At 53.0% G+C, this 15,618-nt stretch overlaps 1 protein-coding gene across 2 annotated transcripts in view; it reads left to right on the top strand.

Annotated features, from left to right (window-relative positions):
* The window catches only part of TNS1 (tensin 1), a gene marked incomplete at its 5' end in the record, with an annotated part of 198,147 nt that extends 183,005 nt beyond the window's left edge, over positions 1-15,142 (top strand). For both annotated transcript variants that reach the window (XM_081095421.1, XM_081095422.1), the window contains 9 exons: positions 1,060-1,146; positions 1,910-2,041; positions 2,400-2,492; positions 3,361-3,438; positions 5,401-5,472; positions 5,693-5,861; positions 6,552-6,620; positions 7,063-7,095; positions 10,342-15,142. In XM_081095421.1, coding sequence (XP_080951547.1) covers positions 1,060-1,146; positions 1,910-2,041; positions 2,400-2,492; positions 3,361-3,438; positions 5,401-5,472; positions 5,693-5,861; positions 6,552-6,620; positions 7,063-7,095; positions 10,342-10,486 — 878 coding nt within the window. In that variant the 3' untranslated portion in view covers positions 10,487-15,142. The remainder of the gene's footprint in view (positions 1-1,059; positions 1,147-1,909; positions 2,042-2,399; positions 2,493-3,360; positions 3,439-5,400; positions 5,473-5,692; positions 5,862-6,551; positions 6,621-7,062; positions 7,096-10,341) is intronic.
* Positions 15,143-15,618: the final 476 nt, after the last annotated feature.

Here is a 15,618-nt window from a genome sequence, read left to right as displayed (position 1 = left end):
TGGTAGTTGGCGGTAGATGGGCAGCAGGAGAGCAGCTCTGTGGCACACGGTGGTTGGCGGTAGGTGGACAACAGGAGAGCAGCTCTGTGGCACGTGGTAGTTGGTGGTAGGTAGACAACAGGAGGGCAGCTCTGTGGCACACGGTGGTTGGCGGTAGGTAGACAACAGGAGGGCAGCTCTGTAGCACACGGTGGTTGGCGGTAGGTAGACAACAGGAGGGCAGCTCTGTGGCACACGGTGGTTGGCGGTAGGTAGACAACAGGAGGGCAGCTCTGTGGCACACGGTGGTTGGTGGTAGGTAGACAACAGGAGAGCAGCTCTGTGGCACACGGTGGTTGGCGGTAGGTGGACAGCAGGAGAGCAGCTCTGTGGCACGTGGTAGTTGGCGGTAGGTGGACAGCAGGAGAGCAGCTCTGTGGCACACGGTGGTTGGCGGTAGGTGGACAGCAGGAGAGCAGCTCTGTGGCACGTGGTAGTTGGCGGTAGGTAGACAACAGGAGGGCAGCTCTGTGGCACACGGTCGTTGGTGGTGGACGGAGAGGATGCCAAAGCTGCTCAGGGCCCTTGAGCAATACTCTGCTGATGTTTGAGGTGACTGACTTTCTTAGGGCAGCATAACAAAGTGCCAAAGACTTTATGCTGAAGACACAGAATTTTTTCTTTCACAGTAGTGGAGGCCAAAAGTCCAAAATCAAGGTGTTGGCAGGGTTGGCTCCTTCTGGAGGCTCTGAGGGAGGAGTGTCTGCTCCAGGCCTTTCTCCTGGCTGCTCGTTGCCGGCAGTGCTTGGTGTCCCTCGGCTGTAGATGCATCTCTCCAATCTGCCCCCACATTCACATGGTGCTCTCCCCTTGTGTCTCTGTTGCTTTTCTTCTTATGAGGACACCAGTCATATTGGATTGGGGACCATTCTAATCCTGTATGACCTCATTTTAATTTGATTACATATGCAAAGACCTTATTTCCAAATAAGGTCACATTCACAGGTATCGTGGTTAGGACCCCCACACATCTTTAGGGGGGGCACAATTTAACCCATATCCCTTTTTTTTCTCCTTTAGACAACAGCCCAGAGACCAGGGCTAAAGTGAAATTTGTCCAGGACACTTCCAAGTATTGGTACAAACCCGAGATCTCCAGAGAACAGGGTGAGTGCTGGGGGGTCTGGGGTCCATCCAAGGTCACGGCTGGCTGCTGCTCCCCGGGCTTCCCCTGGGCAAGAAATTTAAGTAGACTCCTTCCTCTTTGCAATAGGTGGTGGTCATAGAGAGGGGGCTGGGATCAAGGTCAGACAGGAAGAGCAGTCGCTGTGGTAAAGTATGGGGGAGCAGAGCAGTGATTGTAAGCACCTCGTTGAAGGATCCTTAAAATGAGCAAAGTCTTGGTTTCTGGGCAAAGTAAAAGGCTGGCCGAGATAGTAGGAAATGTTAGCTCTCCATCTGCATGATATGGGAGATTTTTGTATATTTTACAGAAAAATAAAGTTGGGACTATAGGGGTGGAGATGAGACTCACCTCAGGCCCCAAGGGAAAGTCTGTGTGGACATAGGACACGGTGTTGGTGACGCGGCCCCCGGGTCAAATCCGGACTGCTGTCTGCTTGGTAACTATAGTGTTATTGAACACAACCACATCCATTCATTTATATCCTGTCTGTGGCTGCTTTTGTGTGGCAGTGGCAGAGTCGAGCAGTTGCAGTAGAGACTGCATGGCCTGCAAAGCCTGAAATATTTACAGAAAAAGTTTGCAAACTCCAATATAGAAAGATCCTTAAGAGTGTTTGAATTCTCACTTTAAAGAATCTCCTCTCACTTAAGAGAGAATGAGGTTCCAGAGGCCTGATGAGACTTAAGGAAAGCCAGTGCCATCAATTTCTTATTTCCTCTTCTCTCCCATCCCTTCCCGACCCAGCCATCGCTCTGCTGAAGGACCAGGAGCCCGGGGCCTTCATCATCCGTGACAGCCACTCTTTCCGAGGAGCCTATGGGCTGGCCATGAAGGTGTCTTCTCCCCCTCCAACCATCATGCAGCAGAATAAGAAAGGTAACACTGTCTTCTCTAACTGGGCCTCAGGACTAGGTGATCCATATGGTCTCTTCAAAGCCAGAGGGACCTGGGGGCTGGGCAGGCTTCTAATTCTCATGGGAGCTGGTCCCTGCTAAACCCTCTTCAGCAGAGTGAGTCTTGGGCTTGGTGATTGGGGTCAGAGAACAGGGAAGCCAGATTGTTGGGTCTCTGTGGTTGCGTTTCTTTGAGGTGGAGGAAAGGAGAGGCAGTCCCTCCATTCCAGGGTTCTCTCATCAAAGCCCTGCACACTGGAGAAGTCAGAAATCGGTGGTGGGAGGTGGTGGGAGGGCACCATGAGAAGTGACTGGTCCTCATTTCTTCCTTTTCATCCCAGGGGACATGACCCATGAGCTGGTGAGACATTTCCTGATAGAGACCGGCCCCCGAGGAGTCAAGCTCAAGGGCTGCCCCAATGAGCCAAACTTTGGTGAGATTTCCCCCACTTCTGTCTCCCCAGTTGGCTTGCAGAGAGCCTCAGGCCTGCCCCAGCCCCCCGCCCCCTGCCTTGGTTCTGCCTGCCCCCCTTGTCCTAGACACAGCAGAGAAATGGACAGTGGTTTCCCTTCCTCTGTCCTCCAGTCCCTTCACTCTGCCAGATTCCTCTTGATAGATGTTCTACCCCACCGAGACTTGTTATCATGGTAATTTGAATAATAGCTATAACAACAGTTTCCTTTATTGACCACCTACTATGTGAAAGTCACTGTCTAGGTCCCTTCTGTTACTTCTAGTCTCGTGACAATCCTGCATGGTAGGTGCCATTGTCCCATTTATAATAATAAAAGTGTAATATGCAAATTAGACCGGACATCCTTTCGGACGACCTTTCAGATGAAGCTGAGGCTGTGAGGGCCATGGCTGCGAGGGCTGAGCCCCTTGCATGAAATTTATGCATCAGGCCTCTAGTTTTACATATGAGGACATGGAGGTTCATAGAAGTTAGGCTTATGCACGAACACAGCTAGTAAGTGACTGAGCTGGGATTTGATCCCACGATTCTCTGAGTCCTCTGCTGCACTGTCCTGAGCGGGGCCCCGGCAGATGGAGGGGCTTGGGAGAGATGTTGGGAGTAACTTTCTCTAAAGGAAAGCTGTTAAGTAACCTATGACTGCTAGGGTGAGCCGTTGGAATGTTCTCCCTTGGGGCTCGCTAACTAGAGGGAGTGGATTTTCAGTTCCGTTGGTGGGATGTGGGAGGGTAATGAAGAAGCTGATCATAGCGGAGTGGTGGGCTCCCTCGGTGCTCCGGCCCACTTCCAGCAAAGCTGCTCTGACATGCCATCTCCCTCCCCTCAGGATCTCTCTCTGCCCTGGTCTACCAGCACTCCATCATCCCGCTGGCCCTGCCCTGTAAGCTGGTCATTCCAAACCGAGGTAGGAACCTGACACTCCTCCGTCTCCCAGCCCACCCTTGAACTGGCCTCCTTCGTTTCTCGCCCCTGCCAGAACGCCAGAGCTTGGGCCAGGCTTGGAGGACATGGGTCATTTTGCCATCTGGGGAAACTTGAAACCACCTCTTTTTTTTTATTAAAAAAAAAAAAAGAAACATTTATTAAAAAGCTTAACTTCAGGAATGTACATAATTGACTTGCCAGATTGTTCTAAAAAATTCTCTAGAGGCTTAAAGAAATTCAAATGAATTATCAGAATAAGCCTCATCCCAGGAGACAGTCGTGGGGAGGACCTTGTCCAGAGGGTGAGATGCGCGTCGGCAGGGAGGGGGGGAGGCAGATTTAGGTCATGGGGCACCCGGGGTGGGAGGTTGGCCTGAACGGACAGGAGACAGCACTCTGGAGGGGCCTCTGGAGGAGAGGTGGCTGGGCTCTGCATGGGAAGGAAAGGGGACGGTCAGATATCCCTAGAGTTTTCTAGTCTGTGTGGCTGACAGGATGTCCCCTGACTGAGGCACACTGAGCTGATAGGAAAGAGCGAGCCCACTTGTGATTGTGGGACGTTTGATTGGCACCCGACAGCCTCAGGACACAGAGGATGAGATCTGAGTGAGACCTGGGGCCAGCAAAGGAGATTTCAGCTTCTCTCAGAGGGGTGTCCCACCCATGGAGGATGGCAGGTGGACCCCAAGCTCTTCAAATTGAAGCTTCTATTATAGCACAGGCTTCTATTCCCAGCGCCCACAGGAGGGGAATGTGCTTGGCCCTGAACTTGAGGTCTGCAAACTGGGAGCCGAGGTGCCTTCTCCCTCTGTCCAATGATAGGACATTCAGAAGTGCCCCTGGGACTCGCTCCTTTCTTGAGGAGCTCCTGAGGTTTTTGCCCACACAGAAAACCTCCAATATTGTCTGATAGTCTCTATGTATCCAATTCGATTCATTGAATTATTAATGATAATTGACCAGCATTATTAGCTTAAAAGTTCAAATACAACTTAAATAGCATTATTAACCATGACAGTTAGACACTAATTAAATGATATTTCTACAGAATTTACCAAAGTAATTCAGTGATGATCAAACTGATACTGACATTGTATAAACTAGTAGTTCTCCAAGCCTGATCCCCTGGCCAGCAGCCTCAGCACCCCCGGGACCTTGTTTAAAATGCAACTATTCTCAAGTACCACCTAATCAGGTTCTCTGGTTTTAACAAGTCTGCACAGCAAAGTCTGAAAAACACTGGTGTAAATGGTACTTGATGCTTTTTTTTTAAATATTTTTTTATTTTATTGATTTTTTACAGAGAAGAAAGGAGAGGGATAGAGAGTTAGAAACATCGATGAGAGAGATCGATCAGCTGCCTCCTGCACGCCCCCCAGTGGGGATGTGCCCGCAATGAAGGTACATGCCCTTGACCGGAATCGAACCCGGGACCCTTGAGTCCGCAGGCCGACGCTCTATCCACTGAGCCAAACCGGTTCGGCAGTTGATGCTTTTTAATATTGAAATTATAATTGTGCTATTTAAGTGTTTAATGAGTGAGGGCATTTATCGATCTACACAGACATCAGTACAAAAGAACAACACCACCAACTGCCACTTGAAGTCATGCTGTATGCCTAGCACTGGGCTAACACTGTACATGGAGCATTTAAAAAACCCACTGAAGCACTTCTACCACCATCATTCCCACTTTATAGATACTTAGCAGGTCCTGGGCTGAGCGTCTCAACCCAGCTCTGTTGGAATCTAGAGCTCCCAACTGGCGAGCAGTTATTGACCATTCCAACTGGACACGCACGTACCGGCTGCCAGTGTCTGATATGAAAAGCAGTATCCATTGCACAAAGCATTTGTAGAGCTCACCGTAGGCCCATCCAGACTGGGGAGCCTTTCCAGGTCTAGAATTTTAATTACTGGCTGAATGAAATCTTTGTCTCAGATCCCACAGATGACTCGAAAGATAGCTCGAGCCCTGCCAACTCAACCACCGACCTGCTAAAGCAAGGAGCAGGTGAGTGGCCAGACCCTGCCCAGGCCTTTCCTCCTTTCTGCCCTGTCCCCTCCTGCAGGTGCAGGCTGGACATCACTCCCAGACCCAAATGTCTCTGGGTGGGCACAGCACATTTCTGGGCTCAGGTGCCTTGGCTTGAGATTGGCCTGAAGAGAGGACCTGGGGGTCATCCCCACCCACTCCAGCCCCCATGACGTCTCCTTGGGTGGGTTTCTTCCAGCCTGCAACGTGCTCTTCGTCAACTCCGTGGACATGGAGTCGCTCACTGGGCCACAGGCCATCTCCAAAGCCACTTCCGAGACACTGGCTGCTGACCCCACGCCAGCTGCCACCATCGTTCACTTCAAAGTGTCTTCCCAGGGAATTACACTGACTGACAACCAGAGAAAGTAAGACTCTTCTGCCCACTTCTGTGTTAGGCTCTCCTCCTGTGACCCATCTATCCTTCCATTTACCCACCCACTTACCAGTTGACTCATGCCTTGTACCCATCTATCTCCCATCCATCCTCTGTCTATCCGGCCACCTGTCCGTCCATCCATCCATCCATCCATCCATCCATCCATCCCCTTGCTCACCCACTCACCAGTTGATCCATCCATCTCTGCATCCATTCATTCCCCATCTATACTCCTCCATTTATTCCTTCACTCATTTATGCCTCCATCTATCTTCCTATCTATCTACCCATTTTCCATCTTTCTACAAATGTGCCTGCATTGGGTATACAGCTGCAAATGCAACTGACAAAAATACCTGCTTTCTAGAACAGAGCCCTTCCTCTCATGCTTTCTCTAACATGTCCCCCCACCCCATCCTTCTCCTCCAAGGTACCCCCATTTCTCATCCCTCAGTGCCAGTTTCTTTCTCCTTTTCCTAACCTGTAGCATTTGAGAGATGTTTCTCTGACATATCTATCTGTCTCCATGCATTGCTTATGTCCCCAGTGTGAGCGGCCCAGGTTATCTTGGTCATACGGGAGAGGCTGTGTTGACCTACAGCAGCCACAGATGATGGGAAGGTGGCCTGACCTGTCACTTCAACACTCACTCTTTGTCTATCTGATGTCTGTACCACAGGCTCTTCTTCAGACGACACTACCCTCTCAACACCGTCACCTTCTGTGACCTGGATCCACAGGAGAGAAAGTGAGTCTCATGTAGACACCTTCTCCCCCAGCCAGCTCTAGAACAGTGAAGTCTCTGTGTGAGCACATGTGTGTGCAGGTGAACATATGTGTGCGTGTGTGCATTTTTGGTTCAGCTTGAAGATCGGCCTGTGTCTGTGAGAGTGAAAGTAATTGTGCTGGGCATCTTTTTGAGTTTTACCCACGACAAATTTGGAGACCCTTCCAGGGACTCAAATACCTACTTTTGCCCCCTCTGTCTTGTCCCTGACCCTGAATCTGCTTCTCCTCTCCACACTGGGGAGAGAACCCTTGAGAGACAGGCCACAGTTCTCTTTATCTGAATGACCCCCAACCTATAGCGGGGCTCCCCTGCCTTCCCCCAGAAGGTCTGGGCATGCATGGGGTTGAGCTTCGGGGAGAAGGTGTAGTGGATTACGGCTGTACCATCTTTCTCTCCACAGGTGGATGAAAACGGAGGGAGGTGCCCCTGCTAAGTAAGTGTGACTTCTCCCCCATCCTGGCTGGCTGGTCTCTTTGGGGGTGGAGAGAGCAGGGGCAGGTTGAGAATCCAGGACTAGTTGGAGGCAAAGGGCAGTGAGGGTCACTCAGCTTTGGACCAGGCAGCCAGGTCTTTTGCCTTCTGCCTCCAGTCTTGTCACCTTCCCTCTCCCAGGACTAGGCCAGTAGGAATCTGAGGAATTGGACAGGAAGCCGAGAGTTTAATGAGGCGATGACAGTAGGGCAGGGTTGTTTAAATGATTGTTTCTTCCCCAATCCTGGCCTCCTTAATTCCCATTCCACTCTTTGGGTGGACTTCTGTTTGGCTGGGCTAGACTTCATCAGAACATGGGAACCCAGAAGGTCTGAATTCTGGGATGACCCTGGGACTTTTTGGTTGATGCCTCCATCCATTCAGCATTTCCTAAGTGCCTCAGAGGAACTTGGCCCTGGGACGATTCAGACTGACCAGAAGGCTAACTCTGACTCCAGGAGGCCCGCCATTGGCACAGTGGTTAGGACACATGTATAAATGTTAACATGCTGTAGTGGTTTTCAAACTGTGTTCCATGGAACCCTACAATCCTCAGGTTGTAACTGAGCTCTTAAGAGGGGAGGAAAAACCTAGTTATAATGTGCAGTTATGTATCAGTATGAGTCAGGGTTTTCTCTATATCACAAAACCCAGGCAAAGTGTGGGAATAACCTGGCTACTGAAGCTGACACAGATTGCCATTGTGGTCTGTAATTCCACACTTTACTCTGCTGGGCTCATGCAAACATGAGCTCATGTTTCTACTGATTGAGTTTGTAATGGTGTGCTGTTGGAGTGATACATTTATAGCCATAAACACTGCTGTCACTTTTCTATATTGGGACTTCATATAAGATTGTTTAAGAAAAAGAAAAGTTTCTCTGTTAAAAAAATTAAAACCACTGCTGTATGCAACATGCCAACAGGGTGCAGCTCATCGTGTCTGTGGATGTCACTGAGGAGAGTGCATGGGATAGATTCTAGGCAGGGGGAGATTCAGGGTGGTTTGGGGGAAGAACTTAAATTTAAAAAAAAATGGGTCTTAAAAGACAGGCACAATTGGAATAGGTAGTAATGGGTGTGGGGGTGGGACAGAGACCATTTTGAGGGGACAGGGAGGCATGGCCACCAGAGTGCAAGCTTCCTGAGGGCAGGGTTGTCTGTCGTATGGGAAGGGCTGGTGAATATTTGTCTAATGAAGAAATGAGAGGACGGATGAGGCAGCAGGAGGAGAGTGAGGAGGAGTCGCAGTGAGGCCACCTCGGTCAAGAAAGAGTGGAACTGACCTGCAGTTAGCATGATCAGCAGCGGGGCTGTGTGGGATGAAGGGGACCTCAGTGTGCCCCAGGTCACAGGAAGAATTAGCAGCCCAGTGGAAGGAGGACCCAGGGGTCCAGCCATCTCAAAGCTTGCCCCACACTTGCCTCAGCCTTCTCCCGGGCTCACAGGGGTCATTCAGGTCTCCATGTCCCTGCCACCAACCAGGAAGCCAGAGCTTTGTATTTGAGGAAGCTCCTGCTCACTGACCACTGGGCTCTGTGTGGGGAGACGGGTCAGGGACAGGAGTGGGCTGGTCCCAGGCCTGTAACTCATTCTCCTCATTCAGGAACTGGTTTTGCACTGAGCTTCCTGCTGGCCTGGCCTTGCTGGCCGGCCACTGGCTCAGGGAGCCGACTGGGGATGGGACTAGGGCAGTGGTCGGCAAACTGCGGCTCGCGAGCCACATATGGCTCTTTGGCCCCTCGAGTGTGGCTCTTCCACAAAATACCACGTGTGGGCACATATGTACAGTGTGATTGAAACTTCGTGGCCCATGCGTAGAAGTTGGTATTTTGTGGAAGAGCCACACTCAAGGGGCCAAAAAGCCGCATGTGGCTCGCGAGCCGCAGTTTGCCGACCACTGGACTAGGGTGAGGCACACGAATGCCTGAGGCCCTGAAGTAAGGAAGGTCTTACTCTCAGGTCCTAAGTGCTCCTCCATGCCCTTGGGGTTGAGGTTTCTTGTCTGGACCCACTTCCCTAAGCAGAGAAAGGAATTGGCTATTGTTGAGCTGGCCCTGGGAGCCTGGGAGCTGACATAAACATCAACGGAGGGAGGCAGGTGGTGTTTAGGCTATGAGGTTGGCAGACTCCACCATGGCAGAACCTGGCCGCCAGGGTTGGTGTGCCTTCATGCCCACAGCTCAGAGCCTCTCCCCCTGGTGCCCTGAGTGCCCTCCACTGCACCAAGGAGCCCAGCAAGCCTGGAAAGGGGATTCAGGGGTTGGTCGTGGCCCCAGGCTTTTCCACTACTTAGACCATTGCCCCAGACCTCTGGCTCAGTGATTCCCAGGCCCTGAAACAGCTGTAGGAAGCCCAGGGTGTGTACACACATGCATGTGCACGGCTGCAAGCCCGACCTAACTTTTCTAATTTTGGCTGTTGTGGTCCAGTCCCAGGGAGAGGGGTTTCCATCGGAATCCCCAGCTGTCCCGATTGCCCCATCTCACTCTAATTAGCAACACGCTGGCTAGGAGGGGACCTGAGCTCACATTCTGTTCTCTGCTCTCATATTTTTAACTCTGTTTTGCAGAGAGAATGCCAGCTCACTCCAGTCTTGGTGCAGGGATTGGGGGTTGGGGGAACAGGTGTGGGGTCTCTCTCCCCCTCCTCCCATTCTCCGGAGCCCAAGAGAAATGCGTGTGTGGTGGGGGGGAGGGTCGTGACCCTTGTCCTTTTGTCTCCCTGACCGTCTCCAGGTGTCTGAGGAGGCCCAGCCCTTTGAGGGGCAGGCGGCATTTTATTCATTTGCGTTTGTGTGGTGTGTAAGAACAGTTGGGTAGGGGCGGGGCTGAGATGGACTGAGAGAAGCTCAGCTAGGAATGTCCCCATTTTATTTTTGGTCTCGTTTCCACCTCTCTGTCCAGTCTTGTCACTTGCCTGCAGCTCCTCCTCCCTCCTCCTCCTCCACCCCACCACAAAAGGGGAATTTCTGTGCCTCCCCTGAAACCAGTGCCACTGTCATTTCTTGTCACTTGACTGTCTTGTCAGTGGAAGAGAGAGAGGGTTCTCTTTTGGTCTCCCCCACCCCAATCCCTGTGCTCAGGAGATGTGGACAGATGCGGGGAGAGGTCAGCCTGAAGATAAGCTTGCTCACTTGGGCACCTCTCCAAGGCCTGGCCCCTCCTGCCCTCCCCACACACCTGTCACCCCTCTCCTGCCCCTGCAGGCTCTTCGGCTTTGTGGCCCGGAAGCAGGGCAGCACCACGGACAACGCCTGCCACCTCTTCGCTGAGCTTGATCCCAACCAGCCTGCCTCCGCCATTGTCAACTTCGTCTCCAAGGTCATGCTGAGTGCCGGCCAGAAGAGATGAACTCTCCCCATGCCCCGGGCCAGGGCAGTGGGGATGGGGCATGTGGGGAGGGGACCCATGAATCCTGACCATCTCTGAATCCAGAAGGAGGACTTTGGGCCAATTTTGGAGAAGGAGAGAAGAAAGTGTGACATGGGGAGAGGGAAGTGAATTGCGGAGGGGCGGGGGAGAGAGGGAGAGAAAGAAAGAAAAGGATGGAGGAGGATAACTTGGATTCCCTTGGGTAGATGGCTACTGCGCAACCCCCAAAGTCTCCAAAACGAAGCAGGTCCACTAACTCCCTCTCACCCTTACAGGAGGCAGAGCTGGCCTCCTTGGGGACCCATATTTTGGGGGGAAATAGAAAAGTGTCTCCATAGCCCAACTGCTTTGCAAGGAGAAATCAAGTCAAGAGAATCTTTTTCTGGCCCCCACTAGGGTACATTGTCAAACCAAAAGGAGACAGCATGGGATATCATGTGGCAGAACTTTTGCTTTGAAAGTATCTCAGACCCGAGGTACCTAAGGCTTCTCTGCTCTGCCTCTGATGTACACTTTGCGTGGGAATGTATGTGGGGTTGTGTATATATATCTGCTCCCACATCCTCACACTCAGATTTATATTTGACTCTTGGCTAGAATTGTAAACAGGTGTACTTGTCCATGTTCCACATTTACACACATGTGCATACTGTCCAGAGGTCAGAGTTGGGGTGACCCAGCATCAGGGAGGGGATGCCAGCCTTCTTCCCCAGGAGCACCCAGAAATATGGGTAACAGGGTCTGACTTGGTCCCCCCCGCACCTGCGCTCTAGTGGCCCCGCGTGCCGCCAGCGCCTTCTCCTTGGCAAAGACCCGGGCAGGAGTGGCGGGACCATTGGTTGGAGGAGATGGAGACGTGCATTTCCATAGCCTCGGGGAAGAGACCCATCAGCCACAGTGGCTTTGACCTCCAGGCATCTTCCCCGAGTTGTGTGGCAAGGTGGGCAGGCCACTCCCCCCAGCTCTCAGCCCTAAGCCCATTCTTGGCTGCCAAGACCACACCAGCCTTATCTCAGACCGGCTTATCTGCATGATGTCTTCTTGGGTGCTGGGGATTGAGCCTTCTGATCTGCCCAGCTCTGTTCTGTCCTGCAGGGTCCCCCTGTTGGGCTCATCCTGGGAACCTGCTTCCAAGAGCCCTGCTCAGCAAGGCCCAGGGGATGCCTGGGGCCCTGTCCTCCCCTCTGCCGGGGTTTGGGGCCAGACTTCTGCTGGGCTGTCCAGGTGACTCAGCAGAGCTCTGGGCTGCTGCCTACATACCACATGGCCTATGTACAATACCAAAGCCTTGCTGTTCCCACTTCTGCCTTGGTTTCCCCAGCAGAAACAAGCTGCCGGGAGCAGAGGGCCTAGAATCTGCCTGGGCAATTGGGAACCCCCTGACCTCCACCCAAGTACTCTCAGCTGGAATGGAAAAGTCACCAGGACTCCATTCTCGAGGGGCTTCTTAAGCCTCTGGGGGTCCCTTGGAGAGAGGCATTGTACTGATATATAAATATATATAATATATATGTGAGACATACTGACAGAATCTGTAAGCTAATAAAATATAAGAAAAGGTTAAAAAAAGAATAGGTAAATTGACAAGAGGTATTTATTGTTTTCCCATATTGCTTTATTGCCTCCCTGGGCAAAAACCAATTCCCATCCCTCTTTCTAAAAACCAATTCCCATCCCTCTTTCTATATATAAGGGAAGCCTGAAATGTAGGGGCCTTTATCCTTGGAGCAATCAGGGGTCTCCTTGCCCTGGCCTTGGCCTTCCCTAGACTTTGTCGGGGGCTCAGCAGGGAGGGGTGCACGTGTTCCATCCCTTTGGCCCCCTCTTTTCTGGCAAGCCTAGGCCTTGGCCATCAGGCCCCGAGAGGAGCCCCCTCACCAGGGCTGGAGCGGGTGTGTGAGCCAGCGGGGGACATGGGTGAGTGTGGTGGGCATGGGGAGTGTGTGCGTCTTTTGTATTTTTTCTCCTCCAAGAAGCTGTATCTGTGTGGACATACTGTTTCAGGGAGTTAGAAAGGAGAGTGTCTAATGAAGACGGGGAGCAGTCCCCCGCTTCCCAAAGATTGAAACCTTGTGCTTGGTGACTAAGGTTCTTCCAAAGTGCTCTTCCTTCTGAGGCATTCAAGCCAGATCCTGGGGTTCCCTCTCCCCCTTCCCCACCTCCCCCTCTCTCTTCCAGAGGAGAGATTCCACCCCTTCCTTTGTCAGTATCTAACCTCCCACTGGACAGCCCGGGACTGTCCTCCTGGTCTGGACGTCCTCTCCACCCTGAGGCCAGCGGAGGGTTAGACCATCAGGCAGACCCAGGCCCAGGGTCAGCCTTCTCACATGCTTGCCCACTGCCCACCGCAGCCCACCTCCCCCCGGGCCTGAGCTGAGGGTGACCGCACAAGCAGGACCTAGGGGTGCTGGGGAGCTGATTCTCTCCCTCTCTGGGTCGCTCTGGAGGGAGCTGGTTTCCTAGAGTTTGGCTTTTCCAGAGGAATGGGGAAGGCACCTCAGTCTCCACGAGGTCCCCCCTTTGGGTCAGACACTGGCTGGGAAGACACTGTAGTCCTCCCATCTCACAGGTTGGGCCCGTGCACCCATGCACACAAGTGCACACAAGTGCACACACACACACACACACACACACCGCAGCACTGCAGTATATTCTTGCCAAAGATGTCCTTTAAAAGAAAGCACTTTTAATAATTATTGTTATTATCGTGTAAATGTTTATCCTTTTCTCTCCTCCCCCTCCCTCGACATATTTGCTGTTGTTTAGTGTTGAACCCGTTTGTCAGCCAGGAGAGTGCTGTCTGGTCTTGAAAGTAGGCTGGGGCGTGGGGTGGGGCGGGTCCGGGAGAGGCATGGTCAGCATGTGACTCAGCCACACAGCCCCAGGCGGGCTCAGCCAGGCCCCAGGCCCCCCCTGCTTCTGGCTGTTGTCCAGCCAGGCCTCTGAGGCAGGGAGGCAGGCCCAGTGCCTCCACGTGGCTCTTCCCAGGTGGAAGGAGAGGGGAGGACCGGGAATGGGAACAATGGAGAGCAGACCCCAGAGGGGAAATAGGGAGGAAGTGAGCTGTTTGATCAGCCTCCAAGGTGACTGGCATCCCCTCCCCTGAGGTCATGTGTTCTGGCTCCCTTGTCTAGCCAGTGTTTATCCTGGGTTTGGGAAAGGCCTTGACTTGGTCCTCATGGCAGCCTTTCCTGCAGCCGCTCCGAGATCGTGGGCGGCCAGGATCCCTCCTGCACTGGGCTTTGGGGAGTCCCTGGGTGTGTCAGAAGCTGGCAGGACAGGGTGATGGGCTTGGTGGCTGTGCCACCAGAAGAGGAGGCAGCTGGCTGAACGAGTATGGCCCTTCCATGAAGGGGCTCCCAGGAGGGAGATGAGTGGGGCGTTCTCCTCCCTCAGATGGGCATGAGCAGAGATGGGCAGATTCCTCACAGGTGGGACAACACCTATGCCCTGAAGTGCACCGCCACCCTGCCCCGGGGTCTCCTCCCTTTGTTCCCAGCTTCAGAAGCTGGGGAGATCAAGGGGGCCAATGCCCGAGTCCAAGGGCAGCCTCTGCCCCTGCGTCTCCCCACACTTGGGGTCCTTGGAGAGGTCAGAGGACGGGCCCTGGAGCCACTCTTCACTGATGGCCAGGCCCCGGAATCTCGAGACCAGAGTCCCCTGGCAGTGGTAACACAGGACGTGTGTGCGCGTGCGTGCAAGTGCGGGTGTATGTGTGTGCGTAGTTTGCGCATCTCTCTAGGGATCTTCAGGGTTGGGTTGGAGGAGGTGGGCAATAGGAGGATGTCAAGTTCAGTATCATCGGGCGGAAGGAATCAGGAGGCGAGGCCTGTAGGGCCCTGACGGGTGGAATCTCAGTGTTGGCGATGGGGTGGGCTCTGCGGCCCTCAGATGACCCAAATGTTGGAGGACCTGTGCTTATTTCCCATGCCTGGCTCTTCCCAGCGGTGAGGCGGTTGTAGAGGGATGTCCCAAGTTGGGTTTCTAATCAGTGTTAAGCAGTTGAGACTCTCCTGTGTCCGTGTTGGGTTTGTGTGTGTGTGCGCGGAGCACATCAGTGTCTGCATGCGTCTCCCTGTTTCTCCCCTCCCTCTGATGTGTCATTCAAAACAAATGTAAGGAGTTCCTCACCCCCACCCCCTACCCCACCTCCCCTGCCTTCCAGGCCTTCCCTCTGCAGGAAAACCAGAATAACCCGCCCTCCTCCCGTGCCCTGACTGTGTATTTATATAGATGGAAATATACTTTCTATTTTGTATCATTGTGCCTATAGCCTCGGCTGCCTTGTATAAACCCTCATATGCTACTTACCCTGGACATGAATGTGTTGTACACCGAGGCTGCCTGCTCCTGTCGGCGGCTTTGTTTCCTTGCGATCCATTGTATGGCTTTATAAATGATAAAGTGAAAGAAAACCTGGGCTGTTGTCTAGCTGTGTTGTTTGGAAAGGGGTCTGCCAGGTCTCTGGTGGGCAAAACACGGCTTCCCCCACGCTCTGGCTGTGGCTCCAGGGCTGCCTCCCCCGGACCACTCCCCTGGTCCTCCCAGTGCCTCCCACCTCCAGGCCTTGCTTCTGATGACTGTGAGTTTTCATCTGGACCCTTTCTGCTGGAAGAGAAACTCAACTCGAATTGGCTTACGAAAATAAAAAAGGAATGTACTGGCCCCTGTGACCAAGAAGCAAGCTCGGCTGGACCCAGGGGCTCAAACAGTGGCACCAGGAATGTGTCTCCATCCCTCGGCTCTGACTCGGCTCAGTTCGTAGGCAAGTTCCATCCCGGGGGCCCTGGGTGACTTTTTTGCCATTCAGCGAGTTAGGGGTGGTACCTACCGAGGCCTGCCCAGCGCAGGGCAGGGTGCCCTGGGAGATTGGACATGCTCCCGTGGCAGCTCCAGCTCCCATCGAGCTGACAGTGCAGCTGGGCGGTGGCTCAGGGCTGATTCGAGCACATGGGTGCTGAGACCCCTGTGGGCCACCACAGTGAGCACAGGGCAGCTTCTCCCACTGCTTGGTCTCAGTTTTACACTAAAAGTCATTGAGGACCCCAAAGAGCTTTTGTCCATACGGGTCCTACCTTTCCATGCTTACCATGCTCTACATGAAAACTGAG

Source organism: Myotis nattereri (genome assembly GCF_964212035.1).
Source record: "Myotis nattereri genome assembly, chromosome: 7".
Taxonomy (NCBI): Eukaryota; Metazoa; Chordata; class Mammalia; order Chiroptera; family Vespertilionidae; genus Myotis; species Myotis nattereri.
The sequence above is the reverse complement of the archived record's forward strand: the minus strand, read 5'-3'. Positions and strand labels throughout refer to the sequence as shown.